Below are 27983 nucleotides of genomic sequence, written 5' to 3' on the forward strand. Positions count from 1 at the left end.
GGCGGTGCCACGTACGCGGCCGCCGATTGGCCCGCCTGGGTTACGTCATCGCCGGCCCGGGGCCTGCCTCAGTGTGGAGCCTGCGCCTCTCGAGCCGGCCGTACGTCCTGGTTAGTGGCGACCCGGATTTCGGCGTCGGGGCGTCCTGGGTGACCGGACAGACCCAGCGTTGGTCGGTCTGGCTGGTGAAGGGCTCGGGTCAGGCCCGGCGGCGGGAGCGAGCGGCAGGAGTCGGCCAAGCAGGCCGCCAGCACCGTGGAGCCGGGCCTGAGCCTCCAGCCGCCCGCCCGCCCGCAGGCGCGATGAAGGCACTGATCTTGGTAGGCGGCTACGGGACGCGCCTGCGCCCGCTGACGCTGAGCATCCCGAAGCCCCTGGTGGACTTCTGCAACAAGCCCATCTTGCTGCACCAGGTGGAGGCTCTGGCCGCGGTAAGGCCGGGGGACGTGGCAGGACGAGGGACGGCCAGCGACTTGGGGTGGGGGACACCCATGCCTCTGACTAAGCCCACCTGTCTGCCGGTATTATTCTGTCCGACAGGCAGGTGTGGACCACGTGATCCTGGCCGTGAGCTACATGTCTCAGGTGCTGGAGAAGGAAATGAAGGCGCAGGAGCAGAGGGTGAGGCTTGAGTCGACTTTTGGCCCTTCCCTCGGTCCCCACTCAGCTTCTCACGCCGGTGGGAGGAACCTAACTGGGGCTTTTACCTTCCAGCTAGGAATCAGAATCTCCATGTCCCATGAAGAGGAGCCTTTGGGGACAGGTCAGTGGAGAGGGGAGGGACCCTTGCGGGGAGTTTAGGGCAGGCAGGGGTGTCAAACTCATTTTCACCGGGGGCCACATCAGCCTCCAGGCTGCCTTCAGAGGTCCGAATGTAAGTTTAGGGCTGTGTACGTGTAGCTGCTCCTTACCTGGCGGCAAGGAGCTCAGCACTGCCGCTGGGTAGAAACAAGGTGCTGGGCGGCCCGCGGGCCTTGTGTTTGCCCCCTGTGGTTTAGGGCTAGGAAAGGAGTAAGACCCAACCTGGAGCCTGGATCCAGGGCTCACCCCCCTGGGGGAAAATGATGACCTGTTTGTCCCCACCCCCCAGCTGGACCCCTGGCACTGGCCCGTGACCTGCTCTCTGAGACCACAGACCCCTTCTTCGTCCTCAACAGTGATGTCATCTGCGATTTCCCTTTCCAAGCCATGGTGCAGTTCCACCGGCACCACGGCCAGGAGGGCTCCATCCTGGTAAGGGCCAGGCCCGTCTTCTCTGACGCCTCCGCCCCCCACGTCCAGCCTCCCTTATATTGTGGGCGCAGAGCTGTGCGGACTTGAAGCACTTGGGGCACGGCCCCCGAGAGTCAGGACCGGGTATACGTCGGGGTTCGGGAGTGCTGGACTAGGCCTGAGGTCCCCGTGCACTCAGGTGACCAGAGTGGAGGAGCCCTCGAAGTACGGCGTGGTGGTGTGCGAGGCAGACACGGGCCGCATCCACCGGTTCGTGGAGAAGCCGCAGGTGTTCGTGTCCAACAAGATCAACGCGGGCATGTACATCCTGAGCCCCGCCGTGCTACGGCGCATCCAGGTGCGTAGCCGCGGCTCGCAGGGGGCCGGGGCAGGGCAGGCTGCCACCACTGTGACCCTGCTCACGAGCTGCCTGCCCCCACAGCTGCGGCCCACGTCCATTGAGAAGGAGGTCTTCCCCGTCATGGCCAAGGAGGGGCAGCTGTACGCCATGGAGCTGCAGGGTGAGGCAGGAAGGCCACGGGGTGGGGGCGGGCCGCGACTGGGCTGAGCCCCTGATGCATTCCCCCCCTGCAGGCTTCTGGATGGACATTGGGCAGCCCAAGGATTTCCTCACTGGCATGTGCCTCTTCTTACAGTCGCTGCGACAGAAGCAGCCTGAGCAGCTGTGCTCGGGCCCTGGCATCGTGGGCAACGTGCTGGTGGTGAGGCCCTCGCCCCGCCCATCGTTAACCCCTCAGTCCTGGGGGACAGGCGGCCCACCTGTGTTTTCCCCACCACCCCAGGATCCAAGCGCCCGCATTGGCCAGAACTGCAGCATCGGCCCCAACGTGAGCCTGGGCCCCGGTGTGGTGGTGGAGGACGGCGTGTGCATCCGGCGGTGCACGGTGCTGCGAGACGCCCACATCCGCTCCCACTCCTGGCTCGAGTCCTGCATTGTGGGCTGGCGCTGCCGCGTGGGCCAGTGGGTAAGCCTCCGGGCTGGGTCGGATGGGGCGGGGGCAGGCAGTGTGCCTGCCTCGCTGACGAGGCCTGCCCTTCCCCCGAGGTCCGAATGGAGAACGTGACGGTGCTGGGCGAAGACGTCATAGTGAATGACGAGCTCTACCTCAACGGGGCCAGCGTGCTGCCCCACAAGTCCATCGGGGAGTCTGTGCCCGAACCTCGGATCATCATGTGAGGGCTGCCGTGGGGCTGCCCGAGCCCCTTACAGGCCGGCCAGGGGAGCACCGGCCCGACACATCAGAAGGCCCTGGACCCGCTGCCTCTTGTCCGGGGAGGCTGGGACTGTCGGACACCTGCCTTCTCCTGGGGACAAAGTCTGGCGGGACCCTTGCTGGGCACACCCACGAGGCCCACTCCCTCAAGAAGGGCCGGGCCCGGCTGTATGGAATAATAATTTAATGCTCACTGTGGCCCCGGCTGAGAGTCAAGCTCAGGCACAATGAGGGCGTGGCTGGGCTCCCACCGCTGAGGTTGCGCACAGGCGGGAAGGTGGGATGGGTGGTGGGGGCTGGCAAGGGGCGCTCATAAATAGAGCCCAGCCTGGGTCTGGGCTCGGGCGGAGGCCCCTGCAGCGGGGACCAACCTAGGCAGCTGAGGAAGTGGCACTCGAGTTGGCTGCCTTGTCCCAGTCCTCTACAGACACGATGGTGGCTTTGCAGAAGAAGCAGTCCTTATTGTTCATCAGGTGCTGGTTGATGCAGGCTCTGTGACAGGAGGGGATGGAGGTGGCCAGTGTGTCCCTGCTATTTCCCCTGCCCTGCCCTGCCCCACCCCGCCTCCCACACCCACGGGGCCCACTTACTTGCAGGATTTGTGGCCACAGGGCTGGAACACAGCAGAAATGGGGTGAGCGTAGCAGATGGGGCAGAGGTCCTCCTCGCTGGTGGGCTGCAGGGAGCAGAGGGCGAGGGGGCTGGGTCGGTTGCCCAGGCAAGTGGGTGCACACGATGCGCACACACTGCCGTGCACTCGGGTGCCGGCCTGTGCGGTGGCCCCACTCACCAGGGAGGCGGCTGCTGCCTGGGCAGATGCGGAGGTCAGGTGGGCCAGCATCTGTTCCACCTGGGCCAGCTCCTCAGCACTGATGTAGTCTGGATCTGGGGGCAGTCAGAGGGATCAGGCCAAGTGTGGCCCTAGAACCAAGTGCCTCGGCACACCCCAGCCTGGAAGTTGGCTCTTTTTGAGACTGGTGGCCTGGCCCAGCGCCCAGTCCCTCTCTCCTGACCCACCCTGGCCAACTCACAGCTCTGTAGGGAAAAGCGCTTCCGGTCAGGGGCAGGCAGGGTGGTGCCAGGAGCAGGGGGTTCCGGCTGCCCCAGAAGGTAGCATATGGAGCGCAGCTGGAAGCAGGGGTCGGCCAGCAGCACTGATGTGGCTCTCTCTGTCCTAGTGGGGGGGGGGCGGGGGGGTGAGAGGAGTTAGGAGGCTGGGACCTGTCTGAGAGCATTAGCTACTGGGGGTGGGGGTGGGGAATGACACCCAACCTCCCCCAGAAGTCCTAATCACAGTAAGGACCCACAGCTGGGGTACCAGTTTAAGGAGGCACAGGTGCCACCAGAAGGTAGTGCAAGCCCACCTGCCCCCTGATACACATTAACCCTTTGAAGGGAACAGCCGCTGAAAGGCTTGCTTGCCAGGCCGCCCTGCTACTGTTCAGAGATGGGCGCTGCAGGAACCTGGCGACCAAGCGCAGGCTGAGGCATCGGGGCCAGAGTTGCACCCCCTCTGGCGGCCACGGGGTAGCCAGGTCCCGGGGGCGTGGTCACCCCGCCCCCTCCAGCAGGAGCCAATGGGAGTCCAAGGCTCCGCCCCTGAGTAATTGGCTCCGTGAGAGTATTTAGGAGCGAAGCGTTCACGGAAAAACTCGGGAGAGCTGGGGAGATCCGAGAAGGGAGTGCTGAGAGCGCAGGGGGCCCCAGATCAACCTGGAACTGGGGGCCGGGAGCGGCCAGCTGTACGGGTCGACTTCACATCTTGCCTTCCCTGCCATCGGCGGCCTTTCAGCGCCACCCACGTTGAGCCGGGGCACAAGGGGGTGAGTCCCGGCGCAGCGACCCGCGTAGAGTTACTGGTCCCACCCCAGGTCATCCGCGCCATGGCCCGGCTGGTGCTGCTGGGCGCACTGCTGTGCACGCTGCGCGTGGGATCAAGCACCCTGGACTCCGAGACCTTATCGAGCCCCACGCCCCATAACTGCCCCTACAATTGCACCTGTGCCGCCGACCTGCTGAGCTGCGCGGGCCTTGGGCTGCAGGACGTGCCAGCCGAGTTACCTGCGTTTGCTGCCGACCTGGACCTGAGCCACAATGCGCTCCAGCACCTGCCGCCCGGCTGGCTAACGCCCCTCTCCCGGCTGCGTGCCCTGCGCCTGGGTCACAACGAGCTGGAAGCGCTGAGTCGCGGAGTCTTTATCAATGCCAGCAGCCTGCGGCTGCTCGATTTATCATCGAACGTGCTGCGGAGGCTCGGCCGCCACGACCTCCACGGACTGGGGGCACTCGAGATGCTGCTTCTGTTCAACAACCGCCTGGCGCACTTGGACCAGCTCGCCTTCCGGGGCCTGGGCATGCTCCGCCGGCTCTACCTCGGCAGCAACGAACTGGCCAGCTTCTCTTTCGACCACCTGCACGGTCTAAGTTCCACCCACCTCCACACCCTGGATCTCTCCTCCAACCACCTGGGGCAAATCAGCATACCCGACCTGGCGGCGCTGCCGGCCTTTCTCAAGAACGGCCTTTACCTGCACAACAACCCGCTGCCCTGCGACTGCCGCCTCTACTACCTGCTGCAGCGGTGGCACCAGCGGGGGCTGAGTGCCGTGAGCGACTTTGCGCGTGAGTACATGTGCCTGGCTTTCAAGGTGCCCACATCGCGCGTGCGCTTCTTCGAGCCCAGCCGCGTCTTCGAGAACTGCTCGGCCGCCCTGGCTCGGGGCCTGGAGCAGCCGGAGGAGCAGCTGCAAGTGCAGGTGGGTCAGCCCCTGAGGCTGCACTGCAACACCAGCGCCCCCGCCCTGCGCGTGGCCTGGGTCTCCCCGCAGCACGAGCTGCTGGTGGCGCCAGGGTCCCCCAACGGCAGCATCGCGGTGATGGGCGACGGCAGCCTGGCCATCAGCAGCGTGCAGCCGTGGCACGAGGGTGTCTTTGTGTGCCTGGCCACCGGGCCCCACCTGCACCACAACCAAACACACGAGTACAACGTGAGCGTGCACTTCCCGCACCCGGAGCCCGAGGCCTTCAACACCAGCTACACCACGCTGCTGGGCTGCGCCGTGGGCCTGGTGCTGGTGCTGCTCTACCTGTTCGCCCCGCCCTGTCCCGGCTGCCGCCGCTGCTACCGCCGCACCTGCCACTGCTGGCCCCGGGCGCCCAGCCCGCTCCAGGAGCTGAGCGCACAGTCCTCGGTGCTCAGCAGCACGCCCCCCGACGCACCCAGCCGCAAGGCCAGTGTCCACAAGCACGTGGTCTTCCTGGAGCCGGGCAGGAAGGGCCTCGACGGCCGCGTGCAGCTGGCCGTCGCCGAGGACTTCGACCTCTACAACCCCATGGGCCTGCGGCTCAAGGCCGCCTCGGAGTCCACCAGCTCCACGGGCTCTGAGGGGCTGGTGATGGCCTAGGCTGCCCGGGGCCCCGGCCTGGGTCACTGTCTGCCTGCTGCTCGCCCCACACCCTGCTGCCGTGCAGAGTACCGCCAGGGGCCGGCGGGGAGCACGGGCTGGGTCCTCCAGCCACCGGAGTGAGCCTCCACCTGCTCCACGGTAGCCCCACTCACCGGTGGGGGGGTTGGGGTCCCCAACCACCCTCCTGTCTCACCTCAGCACAGGGCTGCCTGCACCCCCTTCCCTTCGGGTGTGAGGACTGGAACCAGGGCCCGCCTGGGACAGCCCTTGCACTGGAGCCCCGGGGCACCCTCAGGGGCCGAGGCAGCCACCCAGGAGGGGTGGGAAGGGCTGAGGTATCAGCACGTCCCCCTCCCCAAGGAAACAGCAAGGGAGCAGGCACCGAGAGAAGGGGGGAGGGCTCCCAAGGAAGACCTGGCCCCCACCCGCAGGCCGGGAGGAAGAAACGAGCCCTCCGCTGGTGAGAGCAGACTCCACCCACCAATATCCAACCTGCTTCCAGTTCCCAAATCCACGCCGAGTCCGGAGGGTAGGCATGAGGCTCCTCCGCAGACCCCGGGGGTCTGTCCTGGGCCCAGACAGGGTGGCCCTGCTGCCTCTGAGGCCAGGTGCATCACAGGCCACTCTGTGGGCACAGCCTCTCCCGAGGGCTCACGGACAGCAGTCAGGGGCACGGTGGCCGGCGCCCCCAGCTTGTTAGCAGTGAAAAGCCTGCTGAGCAATGGCCCAGATGGGAGGGCGGGGCCGGGCCTCCCTGTCCCCTGGGGGTAGAAGCCTCTTAAGGGCTGGCACCAGTCTCAGTCTAATGACTTCGTGTGGCTCTCACCCTCTCCTACCGCTGCAGGAAGGCAGGGAGGGGGCTGGGAACCCCTCCTGTGTGGGGGCTGAGCTGGGGGCCCCCGGAGGGCCCTGAATCTGGTTGTCACGGAGTTTCTTAATAAAGGTAGCTCATTGCCAGAGTCTTCGAAGGCGCAGGTAGCAGTGTGTACACGCGGCTGTTGGTCTCAGCAGTGCTGTCCTCGGCATCGCAGGGTGCCCCCGCCCCAAGAGTCTTGGTCCCCCTGCCCTGCCTGAGGCTCTGACCATGGTCCGAGCGCCCTGTCCGGCTGGAGCCCCTGACTCTCCCCCTCAGCTGCTGCCATGGCACCTGTTCAGGTGTCTCAGCCCTTGCTGCCTTGAACCAGGCCCTGGGGCCCACTTTAGAAATGGGGAAGCAACTGTGGGGGGCCCGCCCAGCCCCCTCCCCATGAGACTTCCCGCTCCCACGGGGGCCACACCCCTGACACTCACCCTGAGGCTGGGCCATGCACCAGCAGCCGCACCAGGATGCCTGTCACTGCCACCAGGATAGGGTAGTGGTCCACGCTTTCCAGGCCTACGGGGAGGCAGGGGAGGGCATGAGCGCCCCACACCCGCCCGCTGCTGTTCGCTACCCTCCCTCCGCACCGTCCTCCCCGCAGAGGGGCGCAGCTGAGGCCGGGGCTGCCGGGCCTGGCTGCACCAGCACCAGATGGAGAAGCAGCATCACTGCTCCTGGCAGTGGCACCGAGGCCTGGAATGCCGGGTGCAGGGCACCTAGGTCCTTACCAGGAAGCCACAGGGTGACCACGCGGTCAAACAGGTTCCTCTCAGCCGTCACCCGGTTCAGCACCTGGTTCAGTAGCTGTGAGAGCAGCAGACAGTTGGTGGCCGGGTGGGGCCCTCCTGGGGCACCCCAGGGTCCCCCCACCCGCTCTCCTCGCCCTGCTGGACACACCTGTGCCAGACGGCGCAGCAGCATCTCGGAGGTAGGCTGGGTCCAGTCGAGGAACACCTCGGGCACCAGGGTGATGGTCATCTCCAGGACACGCAGCAGGCTGACCGAGAGGTCGAAGCAGGTGGCGCACACCTTGAGCTGCCGGGTGTCCACGAAGTTCCTCTCCAGGCGTTCAGCCGCCTGCTGGATCTGAGCCGCCGGCAGGGGGGTGGGCAGCGGTCAGCGGTCAGTGGCCCGGCCCACCACAGGTCATGCCTTGTGCTCTGTGACACCCCAGCCCCCAGAGCCCACCACGACCCACCTCCTGGATCATGCCGATGAACTCCGAGAAGGCCCAGTTGAGCTGGTTGAGGACGCTGTTGAGGAAGCTGGGCGCCAGGTCAGGGTCCTGGCGCAGCAGGTCCGCCATGTGCTGCTGCAGCAGGGTGGAGGGGCAGGGCTCTGCAGGGGCGTCGGGGGCACTAGTCAGGGGCCCTGCCTCTGTCTTCACCGGCGGGGCGGTTGTTGTAAGGACAGAGAGGCGGCTCTGGGAATGCTCGGGTCATGAAGGCAGAGGGGCAGGGCTAACTCGGTCCCCTCCCTCTGCTGAGCAACCCACAGGCTGAAGTCGTTTCCGGCCCCACAGCACCCCCCGGGCCTGGAGCAGCCCCCAACCTCCACCCCAGCAAGTCCCCAGTCACAGGCCCTTTGGGAGGGCTGGACCCAGACAGGGTGACCTAGGCCCTTCCTCCCTTGCCTCAAGGTCAGCTTCCCCAAGAGCTTCCTCTGAGCCCTGCCGTCCTCTCCTGTCCTCCGCTGCCCTTGGCCTGGCCTTGGCACACGGCCGAGGTGGGGGGCGCCAAGTCTGGGCTGACAGGCCGCAGTAACTAGAGCCCGCAGCCGCAGCCGGGCTGGGCACCCCCCCCGCGCCCCGTGCAAATCAATAGTTCCAGCAGCAGCAGGACGAGGACCGGCCCGCCGCCACTCTGCACTGGCAGCTCAGTCCCACCCTGCAGGCAGGGTCCGGGCAACGGGCAAGGACTCGCTGTGTGACTCTGCACAAGGCACTTGGCCTCTGGGGACACCCTTTGGGCCAAAACAGCCCACAAAGGCAGAGCACACCCTGTGGGCCAAGGAGAGCCACCGGGTGGGGTGGGGACAGCGTGCAGCAGGCAGACCGTGAGCTGGACCACCCACGACCACCACGGCCCCCAGAGAGGGAGCACAGCCTCCACTTCCAACCACGTGTCCCTTCCTCCAGGGAGCCCTCAAACACCCTCCGAGGCCCCGTGCAACCCCGGTCGGGGCCCCTCTGGACTCAGGTTTCCGAGCAGATGGCGAAGAAGGGGCACAGGGACACGGCGCTGGGACAAGCGTGGGGGTCAGGGAGCAGGGTCTCCACCCTGCATGAGCTGTCAGCAGGCTGCGAAGACGCCGCCCCTTTTCGCCGTGGCCCACGCAGAGCCTCAGGCCCAAAGGGCACACGTCGTCCCAGAGTGCCCTTGGGCTGGGAGGCCCAGGGAGAAGGGAAACCTCGGGGGGCAGACAGGGAGTTTGGGGCCCAGCACGAGTGCCAGAGAGGGGCTGGAAGGAGGGGAAAGTCCGAGAGCCTGAGAGCAGGGGGCAAAGGCCGCCGCTGGCCCAAGCCGGGTACTCACTCTGGAGGCTGGGCAAGTTGGCGTCCTCGGGTTTGATCTTCAGCAGGTGTGGCAGCCGCGTGTAGCGGTACCCGAACCCGCAGCCCTGGGGGTAGGGTCAGTGGAGGTCAGTGGGGTGGGGCAAGCCTTCGCTCCAGCCGCCACAGCCACCGCCCCTCCAGCCGGACTCACCTTCCAGAGCCGCACCAGGATCCAGTTGGTCTGGGCCCAGGGCCGCTGCTCGTAGGGGGCCAGGAGGCTCCTCACCATGGCGACGCGCCTGCAAGGCGAGGGGTGGCGGACACAGGGTGAGGCCGGGCTCGGTGCTGCGAAGGGCAGGGTGCGTGCCCCGGCCCCCACTCACTGCTCCTCGGGAATGCGCTCCACGGCCCGCAGGGAGTGTGGGTAGCAGACGTAGCTGGCCAGCGCCTGCATCAGCGAGTCCCGGATGTCTGCCGGGACAAACCAGGCCTCAGCCGGTGCCTGGCATGAACCCGGGCCCCGCGCCTCATGCCCATTGGGCCGGCGTTTTGTGCCGACAGTAGGCAACCCGCAGTGCCATCCCACCCCGGCCCCCAGAGTCCTCTGTAGGGTGCCTCACCAGTGCCCACAATGCGGCTGTCGGCGAAGTGTTTGGCAAGGATGGCCGCCAGGCGGGTCAGGGTCTCTTCGTAGCCTGCAGGGCAGGGAGTGAGAGCTGCTGGCTGGGGGCGGGGCTGCAAAGGGGGCCCATCCCTCGGCAGAGGGTGGGCTTGGGTGGTGGCTCCAGAGCCGGCTCCGAGGCTCAGTCTGAGCCTAAGCCAGCCTCTGGGGACTCCGGGCACTGCATTCACCGAGAGCCAGTGAGACGCTAGGGCGCAGACTCGCTGTGGGGACAGGGGGGTCCTGGAGAGAGCTCCCACCGGGCCCTGATGCACCTGGGTGCACGCACCAGGCAGCTCAGTAGTCACCGCCCCAGCACCCAGGTGCCCCCTCTGAGGACAAAGTGTGCACCTAGGTTTGAGGTGGGGCCGTGGCGGGCTGGGAGCCTGCCAGCCCACAGCGTGATCCAGGCATAACCGACCCACCCCATCCTGGAATCGGGGGTCTGCCAGAAGCCGGGGCTCCCGTGGCCCCCAGCAGGACCCCACCCCTGCCGTGACCCAGAGACAAGCCCCGCCTCCCACGGTGGCCACGCCCTGTGGCCGCGCCACATCCGCAGGGTGAGAGGCCAGCTGGCTCCCGGCCACAGCGCCGCCGAATAGGAAGTGAAAGCGGGGGTCCGCTTCGCCCGTCTCCTTCCCGGGCCCCGGAGGGGCTGCTGGCTTGGCGGAGCTGGCTCCAGGCAGGGCTCTCCGCCACGCGGGCGTTAGCAAACGCTTGTCCGACGCCCGCCGCACGGAGCAGGAGCCGCCTCGCCTCCTGCCCACGCGCATGCGCGCTGGGCCTCGAGGGCTCACAACAGGACTCCCGGGGCCCTCACCGAAGGCCCTTTTCCGCCCCTCCCAGCCGGAGCGGGCCTCACCGGGGAGCTCCTCCATGCTGTGCACGGGGCCGAAGTAATTCTTGAGAGCGCTGTAGCTGTTGATGGCCACGCTCAGGTAGAACTCGGGCATGAAGGCGAAGAGCGACCCCGTGCGGTCGCCGTGCTCGATGGTGCGCAGGCAGACGCGCAGCAGCCAGTAGATGTCCAGCATCTTCTCCTGCGGGGGGCACACGGGGCTGCTGGGCTGCTCACGGGGAGGGTCACAGTGGGCACAGCTCGGTCTGGGGGCCGGAGAGGCCTCCTCGGAATGTGACGCGAGAACTGAGAACGGACCCCTGGAAGCTGGGGCGGAGACGACCAAGCGCTGGGCAGGCAGGACCGGCGCCCCTGGCCTGGGGACTCGGGTTTGCTTTCGTTTTAAAGGCGCAGGACGCTTTAAGTGAGAGGCGGGGTGACCAGCAGTCAGCCGGGAGCAGTGCTCGGTGCAGGAGGGGCCGCAGGGGCGTGTGGGGACAAGGCCGTGGGGGCCACAGCCTCACCTAGGCTGAAGGCAGCAAAGGGACCGCATGGCCGGGAATGGGGAGGCAGCGATGGCCTGCAGGGGCAAGGGGATGGCGGCACCGATGCGGCAACATCTCTGGGAGTGACGGAGCCTCCGTGGGGACCCCGAGAGCTGGAGGAAAGTCAGCCTGCTGCAGAGCAGGGGTGGTACGCAGCGAAGCCCAGGGGCCTGGAGACCCCCCAAAGGACAGGCACTGAGTAGGCAGAAACGTGGTCCGGAGCTCGGAGGGGACCGCGGTGGGAAGTCAGCGTGCCTGCCGCCGGGACAGAGGCTACGGAAAGCAGACAAGGCCCCGGAGGGCTCCCGGCCCACAGTACGGTGCCCAGACAATCTGCCAGGACCCGCAAAGGAGGCCAGACCCAGGGCACCCACATCTCCTGGGGAGGAGCCAGAGCATCGGAGCCGCACGGCGGCCCTCTGAGGCGCCTTCAGACCCGAGAACCGGGGAGAAGATGGCAGCAAGAGGTCAGAGGGCAGGCCTGGCCCAGCACGCACACGGCAGCAAGCCAGTGTCCAAAGCGGGCTGAGCCTGAGGAGGGGGTGACAATGGCCCCGATGCAGCCACAGGGCCGCAGGGATGGGGGTGAGGATGTGTCCGCAAAGGGGCGGGAACTCGAGAGAGACCCTGTGAGACTATCTGGGAGAAACGGAGGGGCCCGCGCCGGGCCAAGAGTGGAAGGACGCTGAGGCGCCAAGAAGGAGCAGGGAGGAGAGAGTGGGAGCTGTGCGTGGGCACAGGAGCAAGGAGGGGGGTCCTGGCCTTTCTCCTCTGCTGCTGGGGGACGCCGGTGGAGAGGGGGGCAGGACTGTGCACACCGGAGCTGCGGGAGGGGAGGGCACTTCCTGGTGAACACGGGCTGTGCAGTGACAAGCCCACAGCCCACATCGCCCCGGACAGCGAAGGACTGAAAGCTTTCCCTCTGAGGGTGGGAGCAAGGCGAGGAGGCCGGCTCTCACCACCTCCGTTCACGGAGCGCTGGGAGCTCCAGCCAGGGCGATGCGCGACGAGACAGAGGTGAAGGGCGTCCCAGCGGGAAAGGAGGGAACGTAGGGGTCTCCGCATCCAGGGGCACTATCAGCCGAGGGGAGGGCAGCCCACAGGACGGGAGGAAGTGTTTGTAAACCATAATCTGAGAAGGGGTTAATGCCCAGAACATAGAAAGAACTCTGCAAACCAACAACAACAAACAGCCTGATCGGAAAAGGGGCAGATGGACCTGCACAGGCGTTCCCCAGAGGACACGCACAGACGGCCCGCACGCACACGGGAAGATGAGCCGCCGGGAGACGAGGCAAGCAGAGACGGCAGGGTGGCGCTGGGACACCGAGAGCCTGGAGGACCGGGTCGGGGCCCAAGGAGGGAAGACAGATGCCGCCACGGCCCCGGGCGAGGCGCGAGAACAGGGAGGCAGAAGACACATCTGCAGGATGGGGGCCTGGGGTCCGAGCATGGCCAGGGGGAGCTCGCCCCGTCTGCCCGCCCCTGGAGGCCGGCCGCCCGGAGGGCACCGCCTGGTCCTTCTGACTCACTCCTGGGCGTCCCCGGTGTCAGGACCGCGCCTGGCACGCTCCAGGCTCGGGTCCCTGGTACTGATAAGTGGGCGAGTGAACGAGCAGGAACACGCCAGTGGCCTCAAGGGTGGGAAGTGAGTCTGAGAGGAGGACAGGCGAAGAACGAGGGTGCGGCTCGGGCCGGGCTGCAGAGCCCCTGGGGGCAGGTGGGGCTCGGATCTGAGTGGGGCGTGGGGAGAAGGGGAGGCAGGGAGAGACAGGCTCTGTTCAGCCCCAGGGTTTATGAGTCGGCGGGGACTGGGGAGTCTAAGGCAGCCATCTGCGCAGGGTCACAGGTCATGAGAGGTGCAGGGAACGTGGTGTGGGATGGGAGGAAAAAGGGTGAGGGGTGGGGAGGGAGCGTGTGCCAGAGGCCCAGGGCAGCAGGGTGCATCGAAGGGCTGGCACCACCCTGCCAGCCTGTGGCTCGCCGGCGAGACTGGGGAGGGCAGCAGCCGCTGGCCAGAGCCACCTCTGCTCACCTGGGAGTAGACAGTAGCATGGACCCAGGCAAGACGGCGACTCAGGTGGTCCAGCTTCTCTGAGAAAACTTTCTGGCTCTTGGTCAGCTCTGCAAGGATGTCCTGCCGCTGCCACCCAAGGAGAAGAGATGGTCAGGACACGCCCCCACCCACCCCCGTGCGTGGGGCAGGCAGAGGGCTGGCAGACCTGGCCGCACTCTGCAGACCCCTCTTCCACCTCCGACCCGCCGCTACGTCCGAGCAAGCCTTGGGACGGAACCATGGTCACCCCCTGGAGTGTGGAAGTGAGGTGCAGCTGGGGGGCCGGCAGCCCCTGGCTGGGATGCCCCAGGGACTCTACGATGGGATGCAGACAGCTGGGGGCAGGCGGCCTGCCAGGGAGGCCCAGCCACGCTCCCCAGGCTAGGTGAGCTGCAGGAGGGGCTCCCGGGGCCTGGGGGGGCAGGGCCGCTTCCTGCTGACTCTGCTGGCGGCCAAGGAAGCACTCAGGGTCAAATCCATAATTGATGAGCAGAGTGGGTGTGCTCAGCACTTAGCCGGCCGGGGGCGGGGCACCTGGCACAGGCCGTGGCTGGTGGACAGGGCTCTGACTGTGCCCAGCCCCGGGGCCGGGCCCCCTCTCACTGGCCCACTGCAGTCAGGGCAGGGGTGAGGACAAGAAAAACTGCTGGGGTCACCCCCGGGGGCGGGGGCAGGGCCAGGCCAGATTTCCTCTGCGGACTGCCCTGGGGGTCCTCAGGAATGCCCCTTGGCCCCGCCCCCCGCCCAGAGACCCGCCTGCCCGCGGGGCCTCACCCGCGCGGGGCAGCGGCGGAGCTTCTCCTCCGTGTTCCTCAGGGCCGTCGCATACTCGTTGACATCGTCCGACACGCCCACCATCTGCAGCACCAGACACCGCCCGTTGGTGCCACCCTTGGGCGCCGCACCCCGGTCTCTGCAGACCCGGCCTGGACCTCAGCCCCGGCAAGCTCCCAACCCGAGGCCCAGGACCCCCGCCCTGCAGAGCCCGCCAGGGCGGGCCGCAACAGCACTGGTGGGAACCAGTCCTGCTGTGGCGCAGCCATGCCCAGGCGCCCCTGGGGGGCACGTGTGGGGGCTTGTGCATATGCACACGCATGCACCCAAACATGCGGAGCCGCGTGCGCCGTGCACTCGGACCCACGGTTCGAGACCTTGCCCAGCTGCTGGTGGACGCTGAGGTTGTACATCATGACGGCGCCATCCAGGACCTCCAGCAGGGAGTTCTCCGTGAGGGGCTGCTCCGGCTCCTCGGGGGGCCGCCCCAGCAGCAGGCCCTCGTTCCAGTGGCTGCCTTCAACTAGGGAGGGGGCAAGGCAGGGTCAGGGGCCGGACCTTTCCAGTGGTCTCCCAAGCCTGGGGAGCCAGGACAGGCCTGGCAGCAGCAGAAGGGAGCCAGCGCCCCCTGCTGGGCCCCAGGAGGGCCTGCAGGAAGAACACGGGGGAGGGGCAGGGCACCGTCCCGCAGCTCCGGGACTTATTTCTGCGGCATCGATTTCCTGCCTCGGAACGTACTCCCCACGCCCTTGAGAAACCGCCAGGCCAGAGGACTGGCCCGGAAGGGAGTGCTCCCTGCCTTCGCCCAGGGTGGGAGTCACACGCGACAGAAGGGCCCTTCGAAACGGCGCCTGGCCCCGCCGACACCTACTGTCCTCGCGGGTCCTCTGCTCTGCGCTCAGCGTGCGGACCTTCACCTTCTCCGCGGTGCTCAGAGGCCGCCGGGGGGTCATCAGGCTCACGGCCGCGGTGCTGAGGAAGCGGTTGGCGCGGCCCAGGGTCGGAGAGCTGAGCCAGCCGGGCCGGGGCAGGGGCAGGGCGCCCCCAATGGCCAGGGCCTGCACGGGGCGCTGTGGTGGAGAGAAGGGGCCGGGTGCCGCTCAGCTCCCCAGGACCCGGCCCGCTCAGGGCTCCCCTGACTCCTGGGGCGGGGGGACGGGAGGGGAAGGTTTGTGCCTCCGCCCGCAGCAAGGGCGCCTGCCCGCTGAGGAGCCCGCTGCCCGCACGGAGGGAGGACAGGCCTGTGACACCCCTGCCCTCACGGAAGGGAAGAGGGGCAGCCCGACGCGAAGCCCTCTGCCTGCCCCTACCGCGGCACCTGGGCCGCAGCCGGGGACGGCTCCTCGTCCTCGTCCAGGTCGTCCATGGTGGCCGCCTGCAGCTCCAGCGGGTCGATCAGGATGTTGGCCTTGGAGGCAAGGTCATCTGGGAGGAATGGCGGAGGGGCTCTCAGCGCGGCGGAGGGGCTCTCAGCGCGGCGGGGGCTCACGGCGGACCAGCCCAGGGCCGAGAGACAGCGCCACTGGCTGGGCAGGGGGCCTGGCAGGGCCCCACTCCCCACGCCTGTGCCTCACCCCTGCACGGACTCCGGCTGCCTCACACGCATCCCGCAGAGACTAGGCCACAGGAGGCATCCCCGTCCCTCCCCCCCCGTCAGCCCCCAGTCCCTCTGTCTCTGCCTCCCGGGACCTCAGTGCCCCCAGCTGCTCTGACCGTCCTTTCCTCCTCCTGCTCTATCAACAAAAGGGGACCCAGGGCTGCCCCAGCCTCTGCTCACTTCGCACACCCCCCAGGGCCCCCGCCTCACTGCCAGCTGGCTCCCAGCTCCATGCTGAGTGCTGGCCACACCACCTCTGCCTCCAGACCAGGCCTTGGTCCTGGCTGTGTCCCTGGGCACCTCGGACACACCCGACCTGCCATCGCAGCCTCCTCCTGAAACCCCTCTCCCTGATGCCACCCCAGCCCCACAGCCCCTGGCAAGACGCCTGGGGACCCGGGGTCCTCCTCGCCTCCTCCCCTTCATCCATGCCCTCCGGTCCTGCCTGTTGCCTGGACAACCAGCCACCCTGTCCCGTTTCTTGGCCTTCACACCCCGTTGTAAGCACCGCAGCATCCAGAGGGAGCGTCTTACAACGCAGATCCCAGACCTCACGCCCCTGCCGCGCAAGGAGCGGCCCTCGAGACCCCCTGCGGCATCCGCCACGGCTCCCTGCCTCGCACCCCACCCCCGGCGCACCGCTGCCTCCGCGCTGTGCGGGCTGGGCGCTCAGCCCTCCGTACTGCAGCCGCTCGTGCTCATCCCTAAAAGCAGCTCACGCAGCAACTGTAAACCTCCCCTCCGGACGCGGTGACCTCGCCAAGATCCCATGGTCCCCCCTGTCAGCACCCCCACTTCATTACAGGGCTCCCGGAAGTCCCTGGGGGTGGGTGCTCCAGCGAAGGGATAGCAGGACCCCAGACCGGACGCAGAGTGGGCAGATCAGCATCCAGCGGCCCCAGCGGGTCGATACTCGGGCGCCCTCTAGTGGGCACAGCATAGCTCAGCACTCTCTGCAGAGCTGGCTCAGATACGCCGGCCACGCAGCCGGACCTGCTCACTGCCCACGGGCCTGCACTCACCCTTGAGGGTCTTTCGAAGGTGTGAGAGGAGGCCTCCGAGGCGCTGCTGGTCGAAGTAGTCCACCTTGCCGTTATAGAAGACCTGGGGTGGGACGTAGGCCTCTGCAAGACGTCGGGGAGCCAGGCCGGCAGTCAGAACCCAGCGGGGAGACCTCCCAGAGGTGCCCCCTGCACTCTGGCCCAGCGCAGAGAGGACTTCTAGCATCGGTCACCCACCCACCCAGCATGCAGCGTGGCCTCCTGCCGCCCCCACCCCCCACCGTTTCAGGACAGCGCCAGCAACTGCACAACTCGGGACTGACAGGGCATTTGGGTTGTGGGCGCTCCAGGGAAAGTGAGGGTGCCCCGGCCCAGCCCCACGGGGTATCCCCCCAACACAGGGCACCTACGGCTTCCCATGACCCCTGAGGACTGTGCCCCACAAAAACACAGGGCCCTAGCGCCTCAAAGCCCAACCGAGGTGTCCCCTACAAAGCACTGCAGGGGACCGGGCAGGCTGGGGCCGAGAGAGCCCGTGGGTACGGTCGGCGCAAGCACGGGCAGAGTGCAGGGCTCCTGCTGCCCGTCGCTAGGGCAGGACTCACTGGGCAGGGGGCCTGGGCAGCTGCCCCCTGCCCACGCCCCTCAGCTGGGCACCCCACACCCACACTAGGGCGTGCGCCGTGCCTGGCCCCGCCCAGCCGCTGAGACTCGAGGCCCGGCCCCTCTCACCGTCACTGTAGGAGGCGTGGGGGTTGGCAGCCTTGTACTCGTCCCAGTAGCAGCGCAGCGCCGAGATCAGCCGGTGCAGGAAGCAGACCATGTACTCGGGGGGGCAGAGCAGGGGTATGTTCTGCGGGCACAGGGCGTAGGACATGCCGCGGTTCCAGCCCGGAGCCCAGCCCACTGCTCACCCGAGGCCGGCCCTGGGGCCTGGGACGGGCAGGGAGGGCAGGGGCCGGGGCTCGGGAGGAGCGAGGTGGGCTGGGAGGTGGCAGAAGCCCAGGGTGCAGACCCTGCACACAGCCAGGGGCCCGTGGTGGGCTGGCCTGGCGGACGGACACCTACCCCCCGGCTGTTGGCATTCTCCTGCAGAAACTTGCGGAACTTGGTCAGGAAGATGTACCTGGAAGCTTCACCCTTCGGGGGGAGGACACATGAAGTGGTGAGCAGGCCGAGGACGCTGGCCCCAAGCTGGACTAGCTCACTGCCACGCCTGGGCCTGGCCGGCCGTGGAAACCAGAGTCGGCCCTGCCCTCCCGGCCAGGCCCCCGCACGGGTGTCTCAGAGCCACTCACCCCGTTGTCATCTTTATTGTTCAACAGCAGCTTCAGGACCTGGACCTGCAGTTCTTCCACCACTGGGGGTGGGGTGGGGGAGGACAGGGAGCCCTCAGCAGGGCGCTGCCCCCGGGCTCCCAGGGGCAGGAGGGGGCGTGGGCTCGGGTGGGGCTCCACCACCAGGGCCCCCGAGCCCGGCCTGGGCGCGGTCACGACCAGGGACCCCCAAGCACACATGCGCACACACCCACCCGCCCACCCACCCCGGCCCAGGCAGGCCTGACCTTCGATGCGTTTCTTGAGTCTCTGGCAGCCCCGCTCATAGGCACGCCTTCGCAGCCGCTCCTCGGCGGTCTCATCCTTGGCCTCCTTGCTGTCTTTGCCCTGGGCAGGGGCAGGGTGGGGAGGGGACGGAAGGGCTAGCCCACCACCCCCAGCCCTGGGCCAGGGCTGAGCAGGGTGCCACCCTGCAGAGCGCCCCACTTAAAAGCCCCCTACCCCTGCCCTCTCTCGGGCCCCGCCCCCACCGGGCCCACCCACCTCCCGGCCTGAGCGGTGGGGCCACCAGGTGGTGGGGATGAGCTCCTGCAGGCCGGCCTCCTCCACGCGCAGCGGGCTCTTGATGTGGAAGAAGACGGCGGACCGCAGCACGTCGAAGCTGGCGCGCGTCAAGGCAGAACTCTGCTCACTGAGGGCGCACCCCCGCCACGAGTCCCCCCGGGAAGCCCTGCAAAAACCCGCCCGCCCCGTCGCGCTCCCGTCTCTGTGGGAGCCCTCGAGGGCCGTGGCGGCCAAGCCCAGCCCCCAGCAAGGGCTGTCTCAGGTAGAGGCCTGTCACCACAGGCACAGATGCTGTGGGACAGGCTGGAGAAGGGCCTGGTGGCCCCCCATCACCCAGCTCTGTTTCTGCTTCCTGGGAGCTGAAGACCCCCGAGAGGGAAGACGGCTGCTAGCACATGCTGCGCGGCCAGGGGCCAAGCTCCTCCCCCTCCTGTTCTTTTCGTGCATGCTTGACACTCTGGGGAAGCAGGAAGCACCGACTTCCAGAAGATCCCGGGGAGCCCCCGACATGGGACCCAGATAAAAGTGCAGTGCTCTGGCTGAAGGGGCAGGCCCTGCTGGCTCCCCAACACCTCCACGCAGCCCAAGAGTCTGCAGCCACTGGAGACCCCTGCTTGGGCTGGCCGGCTGGCCGCCAGGCCTCTGCCCTGCCCTGCCCTGCCCGCTTGGTAGAGAAGGCGCTGGGAGGGCTTGTCCCGGAGCAAGGACTCACACACTGGGTGGCTCTGGTCCTGCAGGGCCTCCCTGGGGGCTCCTCGCCAGAGGCCCACTGTGTCGCCCACCCCCGGCCTCTGCTGACCGCACAGGACAGGTGCCCGGCCCGCTGGGCGGCAAGAGGAAGGATACAGGACGTTGCTAAGCAGGAACTTGCGGGACTTCTCGTGCTTCAGGATGGCGATGGTGAGCTGCAGGTAGCGGACCTGCGGGGAGGGGTGCTCAGCACGGGCGGCGCGGCCCCGGGGGTGGGGCAGCAGCTCGAGCGCCCACCTGTAGGCTCAGGTCCGGGACGATGGGCGAGAACCGGTACAGCCGCAGCAGGGACATCATCAGCTGCTTGAGGCAGTCGTGCACCTCGTAGTCCTGGGGGAGAGGCCGGGCGGGCGGCTCACCTCGCGGGCCGAGGGCGGCCGCCTCCCAGAGCCGCCCCCAGCGGGGCCCGAGCCCTGGGCCCGAGGCCTGAGCCCAGGAGCCTCACCTCCATGAAGAGCCACAGGAGGTCCAGGACCTGGCGCACCACAGCCTGCGCCTGCGCGGTGGTGCCCGCCTCCATGACGCCCAGCAGGAAGTTCGTGAACACGGCCTCCACCAGGTACACCTTGCGCTGCTCCAAGGGCGGGCACAGGTGAGCCCGTGGCACCTGTGCCGCGGCACGTGGCCAAGGCCACAGGCACAGGAGGCTCCTTGGGTCCCCTTGAGCAACCCCGAGACACATGCGCCTCCTGGGGTCTGACTGAGACACAGGGGCCACCGCCCGCCCCACAGCCCGCCGGGGCCTTGCCCCTGCAGCTGCCCTGGCCTGTCACATTGTCACCCCTCAACTTTCCTTCTAGGGTGCCCCGAGACGCTCAGCTGGAAGCGTCGCCCCCTTTGCTGGGCGACAGCCATGAGGTCTGAGGGCTTGGGCCACATGGGGCCCCTGCCGGGCGAAGGTGCAGAGCCACCGCGGCAGCACAGCCCCCGCACAGGCTCCTCTGCCACGGCCGCCCCTCCCCCTCCCCAGTGTGCCCTCACCAGCAGCGGGGCAAAGTGGTGGAAGATGTGGGCCAGCGTGAGCAGGACGGTGGGCTGGCCCTGCAGCTGCCACTCCGAGCTCTCCTTCTCCACCAGCCGCCCCTCCTGTGTGTGGGGAGCAGAGGGGGCCGTGAGGGGCAGAGGGCAGCGGAAGGCCCCCAGTCCCCCCCGGCCCAGAGCCCGGCTCACCACGGGGTCCAGCTCCACACTGAGCACTGCCCGGAAGCAGCCCAGCAACCTCTGTGCCCGCGCCAGGTCGGCCCGCGGCGGGTCCTGCAGGGGCCGGTAGCCCGCTACTGGGTAGGTGCCACAGAGTTAAGCCAGCACTGCCGCACCTGTGGCTCAGATACCCTGCGCCCCGCCCCGCCACTGGGGGGCCTGCGGAGGGGCCTGGGCCCCTGGGCCGCCCGCCTGGCACCGCTCTCCCGCTTAGCCTCCTCAGCAGGGGGACGCTTCGCTTGCAGCTTTGTGTCCTCCGTCTGCTCGGCTGAGAGGACGACGGTGCCCACCCACCAAGGTCGCTACCCCAACTGCTGTCCTCGGTCCCCACCGACGCAGTGCCCCACGCACTCCTGGTGGCAGCCGGGGCCCGCCCCCAGCCCACAGAGCCCCCGGGGCAGGGAGCCCCCCTCAGCTTCCCCAAGACCTTCCGAGCAGCCCCACAGCCTCCTTCCCAAAAGGATATCGCAGAGGACGGCTGCCGAAGTTGAAGGCCACGGACTCCTTGAAGGAGAGGCTGATGGCCGGGAAGTAGGCCATGCCCGGGCCCCGGGAGAAGTTCTCGAAGGCGGTGCCCAGCGACACGCCGTTCCTGGGGCGGAAGGGGGGGGGCCCGTGAGCCAGTGCTAGGGCCCCCGCTGGGGCTGTCCTCCGCGGACCAACCCCTCGCAGGGACCGGGAGGCCGAGGGCTGCCCCCGCAGGGAAAGGCACGGGACTCACAGGCAGAAGGACAGAGTGCCGTCGTCCAGGTCGATCAGGCAGCTCACGATGTCCCCCGCGGCCCACGCCTGCCGGGGGAGGGGGCCTGACAGCCGCGTAGGGGCCCCGAGGCCCACCCCCCACCGCCCCCCGCGGCCCCTGCCCTCCCAGGTGCCCTGCAGCCCCTCAGAGCTGCCCAGTGGCTCCCGACGAGCTGCAGAAGGGCAGGCGGGCCCCGGGGGGCTCGGCCCTCACCTTGCCGTAATTCGTCGTGGTCACGTTCCACTTGCGCACCCGGTTGCCGTCGTAGGCGTAGGAGTTGTGCGTGTCTCCGACCCCCTCCTAGGGAGGCGGGTCTGTGAGGCCCGGGGGCGGTGGGCAGGCGCAGGACCAGAGCCCACCAGCCCCCAGCCTGGGGCTCTCACGGCTTGAGACAAGGCAGCGGAAGCTCCCAGGGAAGGGGGGAGGGCGGTTCAGGGGCTGGGCTGCCCTGCAGCGGGGTGGGACACACGCCTCCAGGGGGTGGTCGGGCGAGGGTCTGGGGGACGCGGCAGCACAAGGCCTCCCTGGGCGGGCCCCCGCACCCCCCCCCCCCGCCCCCACGCGCACCTCCTGGTTGAAGCGGCAGTTGATGGTGCACCAGCCGATCTGCATGAGGCCCTGGGAGGAGATCAGCACCTCGTAGACCCACTTCCCTGGAAAAGGCCAAGTCAGGCACCACGGGGAGACTGCGGCTGCCTCCCACCCCGGGCCTGGCCCTCCGATGTCCCCCGGACTCTGGGCCCGCAGGACAGCGCGGCCTCACCTTTGTACACACACGTGGTCGAGCGGATGGTACCGAAGTTGCTGTGTCCGATCACCTGGGTGAGGAGAGGGCCGGTGAGCCCGCCCCCCCCCCCCACTCAGCCCACCCTGGTGGCGTGGGCCTGTCATGGCCAGCACCGAGCCGTGCCCAGCAGGTGCCCCAGCAGGACCTGGGCCTGTGTCAGCAGGGATTCTGAGCCAGGAGCATCATGGGAAGGGCTCGTGGCTATGCTGGGGAGAGCCTGGGGCTGCAGCGCCTCCAAGAGGGTTTCTGGGGTATGTCAGGAGGGTTTGGGGGCCGAGGACTCGACGGGCCACATCAGGAGGAGCTTAGGGCTGTCAAAAGGGGCTTGGGCCTGAGGTCCCAAACCGTGCCCCCACTCACCCCCAGGAGGTCATCGTCCACCAGCAGCAGCCCTTCGAAGCCACTCGTGTGGTCCAGCACCACAGTGGAGGGGCCGAGCCGCCCTTCCGCCTGTCCTGCAGAGGGCAGAGGCGGGTGTGGGGGCGGGCGGCACAGGGGCTGGTGGGCACGTGCCAGGGCAGCCCCCGGGGCCCGCCCGTCCCACCGCAGAAGCTGCCACGTACCCTGGCTCTCCTCATCCTCACTGTCCACCTGCAGCAGCTGGTCCAGGTGTTCCGGCAGGTTCTGGAAGTTCAGGGGTTTCCTGAGAAGAGCAAGAGGCTGCGAGGGGCCCAAAAGTCCTTGAAACCAGCCAGACGACACTCCACCCCCTTCCGCTTCCTGGAACCTGAGGGGGCCTAAGACGCAGAGGGCGGCCGCCCGGACTCCAGACAGAGGGCTGCGCCTAGCCCTGGCTCAGGCGTGCTGGGGGTCAGAAGGCTAGACCGTCTGCCCCACTAGCAGTCACGACTGGTCCAACGGGGTGCACCTCTGGACCGTTTGTAAAGGAGGAGCCCCCTCTGAGCCTTAAGTCCCTCATCCGTAGGAGGGAGCAGAAGCTGTGTGTCGGACACGCTGTGAAGGCTCCAGGGAAGCACCCTGCTCCACTCTCGAAGGCAGCTGTGCCGATCGTGCCGGGAAAGGACGGCTGGGAGAGATGCGCATCCCCGAGTGCTCAGCATCCAGGACAGCCAGTCCAGCCCCTGACCCCAGCCCCGTGCCTCCATCGGGACCAGGCTTCCAGCCCCGCCCCCACCCCCACAGTCAGGGAAGTCTGTGTTGAATCAGACGTGTCCTGGCAGTCGGAAGGGCTCGCCCTTCTGTGCTGCTGGCTGGCTGCGCTGTACCAGCCTGTACAGGCCAGCAGAGCACGTGACCCGCCTGTCCGCCATCCGCCCCAGCCAGAGGGATGGGAAATCTGTCTGAGTGGCCCCTCACCCTCCCAGCACACGTGCTCAGGGGAGAAAGGGCACTGTCTCACGCCGGCCAGCTCTGCCCTGAGCTCAGCTGCTAAGAATAGCGGGGAACAGGGAGGTGGGAACGAGCAGGTCCCAGGCAGAGAGGAGGCCCGTGCCCCTGGGGATCCAGGCCGCAGAGCGCCAGCACCCGCTCTCCCACCTCAACTCCCGGCTCCCACCCCCTTCATCTCCCTGGAGAGCAGGGGCTGGGAGGGGACGCAGGGGCGTCAGAGCACCCATTCTCCGGCGAGGCAGCCTCAACCCAGGCTCAGGGACCCGTGCTCCTCCCGACCGTGCGCTACTGCTGACCCTGAGCTGCAGGAGGCGGAGACGCACAGAGCCACGTCTCCGTGTGACTGTATGGCCGTGGCCACGGAATGGGGTGCTCAGACAGCAGTGGGAAAGGCTGCAGCCGACCTCATCTCTGAATGCCCCAGTCCACGGCCCCGGGACAAAGGAGGCTTCCTCAGTAGTCCCTCCTGGCCCACACCCGGGAGCGCCGCTCTGGTCCGGTGCCTGCTCGCCAGAGCAGCTGTGGGCAGGCCCCCCGAGCCTCGGCCCCTCTCAGTGCCTACAGCGCTGCCCATATGGCCAGGCCCAGCACCGCCTGCCCAGGTCCTCCTCGCCCAGGGCCCTCCGTCCACACGGCCACTGACGGACGGCCCTGCCACCTGCTCTCCCTCCTGGCAGCCGCAGCACCCGCGGCAGCAGGACCGCTTGCGGTGTCACATGAAGTGGGGATCAGATGGCCCTGGGAGCAGGCCAGGACTGGGGCTGGGGCGGAGGTGGGCAGCACCCTCCAGCAGAAGGAACCCCTCGGCCACCACGGCCCCTTAAATGGAACAGGCGGCTGCCGCCCTTTCTGCTTCGTGCCTGGCCGGGGAGCAGAGACTGTGGACGACGGAACAGGCCAGGCTGGCAAGGGGCTGAGCGGCGGGGACCTGGGCCTCCTGGTAAGGAAGCCGCACGTGCAAAAATTAATTTAGCAACAATCCTAAAAGTGACTGCAGCTCAGGCATTCTAGCCACAGGATCCCAAGCCTGGGCACCCTCACAGCACCACCTACAAAAGCAAAAGCCCTCCCGAGCCAGGGCATGGCGAAGGGCTGACCCCTGACCCGAAAAGATGCCTGCCAGGATCAACTTGTAATGCAGGAAAACACTCAGAGGACACCGTCTGGTGACAAAAACAGGATTTAAACTTCTGTATACTCCTGGAGGCGAGGGGTGTGTCCATCCATGATCTGGATGACAGTGATGGTTTCACAGAATATTACAACTCACTTTAAATACATGTGGTTTATTGTATGTCGATGATTCCTCAGTAAAGCTTTTTTTAAAAAAGTACTGATGGTGACAAAAATTTTTTAATTAAAAAAATTTTTTTTTTTTGCCCTGGCTGGTATGGCTCAGTGGCTTGGGCACCAGCCTGCAAACCAAAGGATTGCCGGTTCGATTCCCAGTCAGGGCACATGCCTGCGTTGCGGGCCAGGTCCCCAGGAGGAGGCATGTGAGAGGCAACCACACAGTGATGTTTCTCTCCCTCTCTTTCTCCCTCCTTTCCCCCTCTCTAAAAGTAAATAAGAAAATAAATAAATAACCTTTAAAAAATGCTCTTCTATACGGCATAATCCAGACTACACAGATTGCAAGATACAAAAACCCTGCCCGGGGAAGTCATGTTAAAATAATGAGACAACAGGTGCTTTTTCTTCTTCCAAGTTTCTGCTAAAACACATTTGGCACTTTGATATGGATTAAACTTAAGCGCATTAAACGTGCAAAGAAAAGGAGCAGAGTAGGGGCTACTCTGGACGCTGACCAGGCACTGCCCCTCTGACCCCCACAAGCCCCTCGGAAGGAAGGTGCCGGCGCTGCCAGAGGGGAGAAAGAAGCGGAGCCCAGAAGGCAGGCGCTCTGGCCACAGGCCTCACAGCCAGGAGCAGCGGCGAGAATGGACCCCAAGCCAGCCGACCCCGAGCCCGCGCCCCCTTCCCCACACGCAGCCTCCGGCCTCTGGGCTCCTGCAGAGGAGGGAGGGCCACCCACCAGGCCATACCTGCTGGTGGCTGCAGTGGGTGCCTGGTCAGGAGAGGAAAAGACACGGTGCAGGTAGTCATTCAGTAGCTTTTCGTGCACAATGCCTGGGCCACGGGGCGGAGGGGGAGAAGGGTCACATGTCAGTGCATCTCTCAGCTCTGTGGGCCCCAGAGGCTCCTGGTCCTGGGCCAGCCACAGGGGTGAGAAGAGGAGTCCTGTTGGGGACACTGCTCCATGGCAGCTGGTGGGGAGGAGCTGGCTGGCAGGCACAAGGGGTGCAGCTCGGCCTGAGGCTCACTGGACCTGTGGCTTTGCTGCCTCTGTCTCTCCCTTCTCTTTCCCTCGACATAAGGAGCCTCCTCCCTCGCCTGCCCGCCCTTACCTGTGGCCCTGGATTTCTCAGCGTCTGAGGTCAGCCTGTAGTTCTTGCGGGAGAAGGACATGCCGGCCCCCTTGGATGCCATCCTTCATGTCTTGTGGGCAGCCAGTGGTCCTGGAGGCTGAGCCAGAGGCGGAGGCTATCTCAAGCCAGCCAAGGGCTCCCGCACTGACCTCAGTCCTAGGGTGGCCGGAGGGCTTGGGCGCAGGTGAGGCCAGGTGCATGCACGTCCACACACGTACTGACTCAAGGAGGAGGAGAGCAGGGGCTCCAGCTTCCTAAGTAGGAAGGGAGGGCATGTAGGACCCCATGTGACAGGCCCATGTGACAGGGCCCCACAGAGAGGTGCAGATATACACATGTTTGCTGAACCCAACTAAATGCCTCAGTCCTGGGAAAGTCAGACCCAAGTGCCCACGGAGAGGCGGCCTAGGAGCAGAGCCCTTATGTCCCTCTCAGCCACCAGCCACAGCGGGTCCAGCTTGCTACTTCTCTTGTTCCCACTCACACACACCACCCCTGCCCAGTCCTCCTGGTGGACCCTGTTGGTCTTCCCACTGCTCTCCATCCCCCACCGGGGAGCTGCGACAGCTGCTTGAAAAGCTTCGAAGCCACTGGAGGCAGCCTGGTGGCCTCACGCGGTCCTGTCCAGCACAGCAGCCACCAGCCACATGTGGCCACTCGAATTTGAATTAGTTAAAATTTCCTAACACTCAGTTTCTCAGTTGTATGAGCCACATTTCAAGGATTCAGTGGCCACGTGTGGCTCGTGCTGACTATACTACACGCTGCAAACACAGTCCACTTCCCTCGTCCCAGGAAGTTCCACCAGACAGCACGGGTCTGGAGCCCGGCCCCCGGCACTGCCTTGCGCAGCTCTCCCTTCTCTGCAGCCGGCCGGTCTCTTCTTATCTCACCCCCAACAGGTCCTCTGTCCCCAGCACACCCTCGCCCATTCCCGGGGCGGACCACGCCTGCCCCTCCGGAAGGTGACTCTCCCGCCCTGCCGCCCACCGCGGGCCCTCCACGGGCGTCCATGCCCGCGGCCCCTCTCACGCCAGGACAGGTGCAGGAGGTTAGACGCGGTCACTCGTTTGTTCAGAAGACCTTCCCGACATCCGCTCTGGGTGTGTCAGGTGCTGAGGACCCAGGTGAGGGGCGGACCCTGACTCTGCTCGGGGACTGCCTGCCCAGCCCCGCCGAGAGACCCGGGTCGGGGCAGAACCGACCCCATCCCGGAGCCCAAGGGCGCGGAGGGCAGTGCGCGTCTCCCCCAAGTCGCCTCTGCCCGGCCCGAAGATCCGGAGGACCCTCCAGGCCAGCTCCGGCGCGGAGCCCCGCACCGCAGGCTGAGACACTCTCGCACTGGACCGAGGGGGCAGCGCGGGGAGCCGCAGGGACCCGCCCCGCTCGGAGCCGGGCCGCCCCTCACTCACCCCCAGCCTCCGCCGCGGCGCCCCGGCTCACAACATCCGCCCAGCCTCTCGGCTACGGCGCGCGTCCGGGGTCAAACTAAGCGCCCGCCGCGCACGCGCAGCGGCCCGCGCCTGGCCTCCGCCAGGAGGCCCCTTCCGCCACCTCCAGCCGGGTTGTTCCGGGCCTCTGCCTCGCCCGACCCCTGCCCGCACAGGAGGAGCTCCTAGCCTAGTCATCTCGGAACACAATGTCCTAACTGGGAGCCCCTGGCCGCCTATCCCAAGTCCTACCCGTCGTTAGGGGCCCAGATGTCCCTCCCCTAAGGCCGCTCCTGCCAGGTCTCTGCTACCTGTCACCCCCACCTCCCTTCAGGCTAGACGGGTGGCCTGGCTCACCTTCCCTGGGATGACACCTGTGATGGGACGAGCGTGTCCTCTCTGGGCTCTGCTGTTAGGGGTGTGGGCCCATCTGCCTGCAGCTGGAGCTGATAAGTCAGCAAAAGGTGCAGGCTGCTTTGGGGCTGGGGCAGGGAACACTCCCCGCTCTCCAAGGAAAAACAGGCTCAAAAAGCTTTAATGTCACTGCCTAGGGGCTGAAACCCAGGCCCCTGGCTGCAAAGCTGTCTATATTGCCCGTCCCTTCAGAGCAGCCTAGGCTGCAGGGGGACTCTGCCCCCACCCCAGGGCGCCTGGAGTCCCCACTGAACCTTTCGAAACCTGCCCACTACATAGGGAGACCTCTCCAGGGCTAGCTGGGCCAGAGGGAGGGCCCTTGTCCCTCACCCAGGGGGCCTGAGGCTTGGCTCCACCCCTG

At 67.0% G+C, this 27983-nt stretch overlaps 3 protein-coding genes across 6 annotated transcripts; 2 read left to right on the forward strand and 1 right to left on the reverse strand.

Annotated features, from left to right (window-relative positions):
• Window positions 1-42: 42 nt before the first annotated feature.
• Window positions 43-2645, forward strand: GMPPB (GDP-mannose pyrophosphorylase B). Its single transcript, XM_028517922.2, has 9 exons — window positions 43-431; window positions 541-621; window positions 715-763; window positions 1091-1233; window positions 1412-1570; window positions 1655-1733; window positions 1807-1934; window positions 2016-2198; window positions 2279-2645. Exons 1-9 carry the CDS (start codon window positions 303-305, stop codon window positions 2408-2410), a joined length of 1083 nt encoding a protein of 360 aa, XP_028373723.1. The 5' UTR covers window positions 43-302; the 3' UTR covers window positions 2411-2645.
• Window positions 2615-27972, reverse strand: RNF123 (ring finger protein 123). 4 transcript variants are annotated; one of them, XM_036030307.1, is made up of 39 exons: window positions 27566-27972; window positions 25758-26032; window positions 25395-25479; window positions 22563-22642; window positions 22360-22454; window positions 21976-22030; window positions 21780-21865; window positions 21426-21512; window positions 21192-21259; window positions 20937-21062; window positions 20441-20555; window positions 20252-20356; window positions 19716-19841; window positions 19508-19600; window positions 19367-19440; window positions 18500-18617; window positions 18244-18343; window positions 17978-18039; window positions 17748-17819; window positions 17412-17532; window positions 16701-16802; window positions 15400-15506; window positions 14953-15151; window positions 14459-14604; window positions 14082-14165; window positions 13287-13394; window positions 10731-10908; window positions 9828-9902; window positions 9591-9678; window positions 9419-9506; window positions 9248-9332; window positions 7912-8051; window positions 7611-7799; window positions 7442-7517; window positions 7145-7229; window positions 3479-3621; window positions 3238-3332; window positions 3038-3123; window positions 2615-2939 (listed from the first exon to the last, which is right to left on the reverse strand). In XM_036030307.1, the coding sequence occupies exons 2-39, from the start codon at window positions 25837-25839 to the stop codon at window positions 2819-2821; spliced, it is 3945 nt and encodes a 1314-aa protein (XP_035886200.1). In that variant the 5' UTR covers window positions 25840-26032; window positions 27566-27972; the 3' UTR covers window positions 2615-2818. The 4 variants fall into 4 exon arrangements, with proteins under 4 accessions (XP_035886200.1, XP_035886197.1, XP_028373689.1 ...); XM_036030304.1 differs by lacking the exon at window positions 27566-27972 and adding an exon at window positions 27191-27335; XM_028517888.2 differs by lacking the exon at window positions 27566-27972 and adding an exon at window positions 27191-27257 and having other exon boundaries at window positions 25758-25875.
• AMIGO3 (adhesion molecule with Ig like domain 3) lies at window positions 3703-6806 on the forward strand. Its single transcript, XM_028517904.2, has one exon. The coding sequence runs from the start codon at window positions 4331-4333 to the stop codon at window positions 5849-5851; it is 1521 nt and encodes a 506-aa protein (XP_028373705.1). The 5' UTR covers window positions 3703-4330; the 3' UTR covers window positions 5852-6806.
• Window positions 27973-27983: the final 11 nt, after the last annotated feature.

This window comes from Phyllostomus discolor, chromosome 7 (assembly GCF_004126475.2).
Source record: "Phyllostomus discolor isolate MPI-MPIP mPhyDis1 chromosome 7, mPhyDis1.pri.v3, whole genome shotgun sequence".
NCBI lineage: Eukaryota > Metazoa > Chordata > Mammalia > Chiroptera > Phyllostomidae > Phyllostomus > Phyllostomus discolor.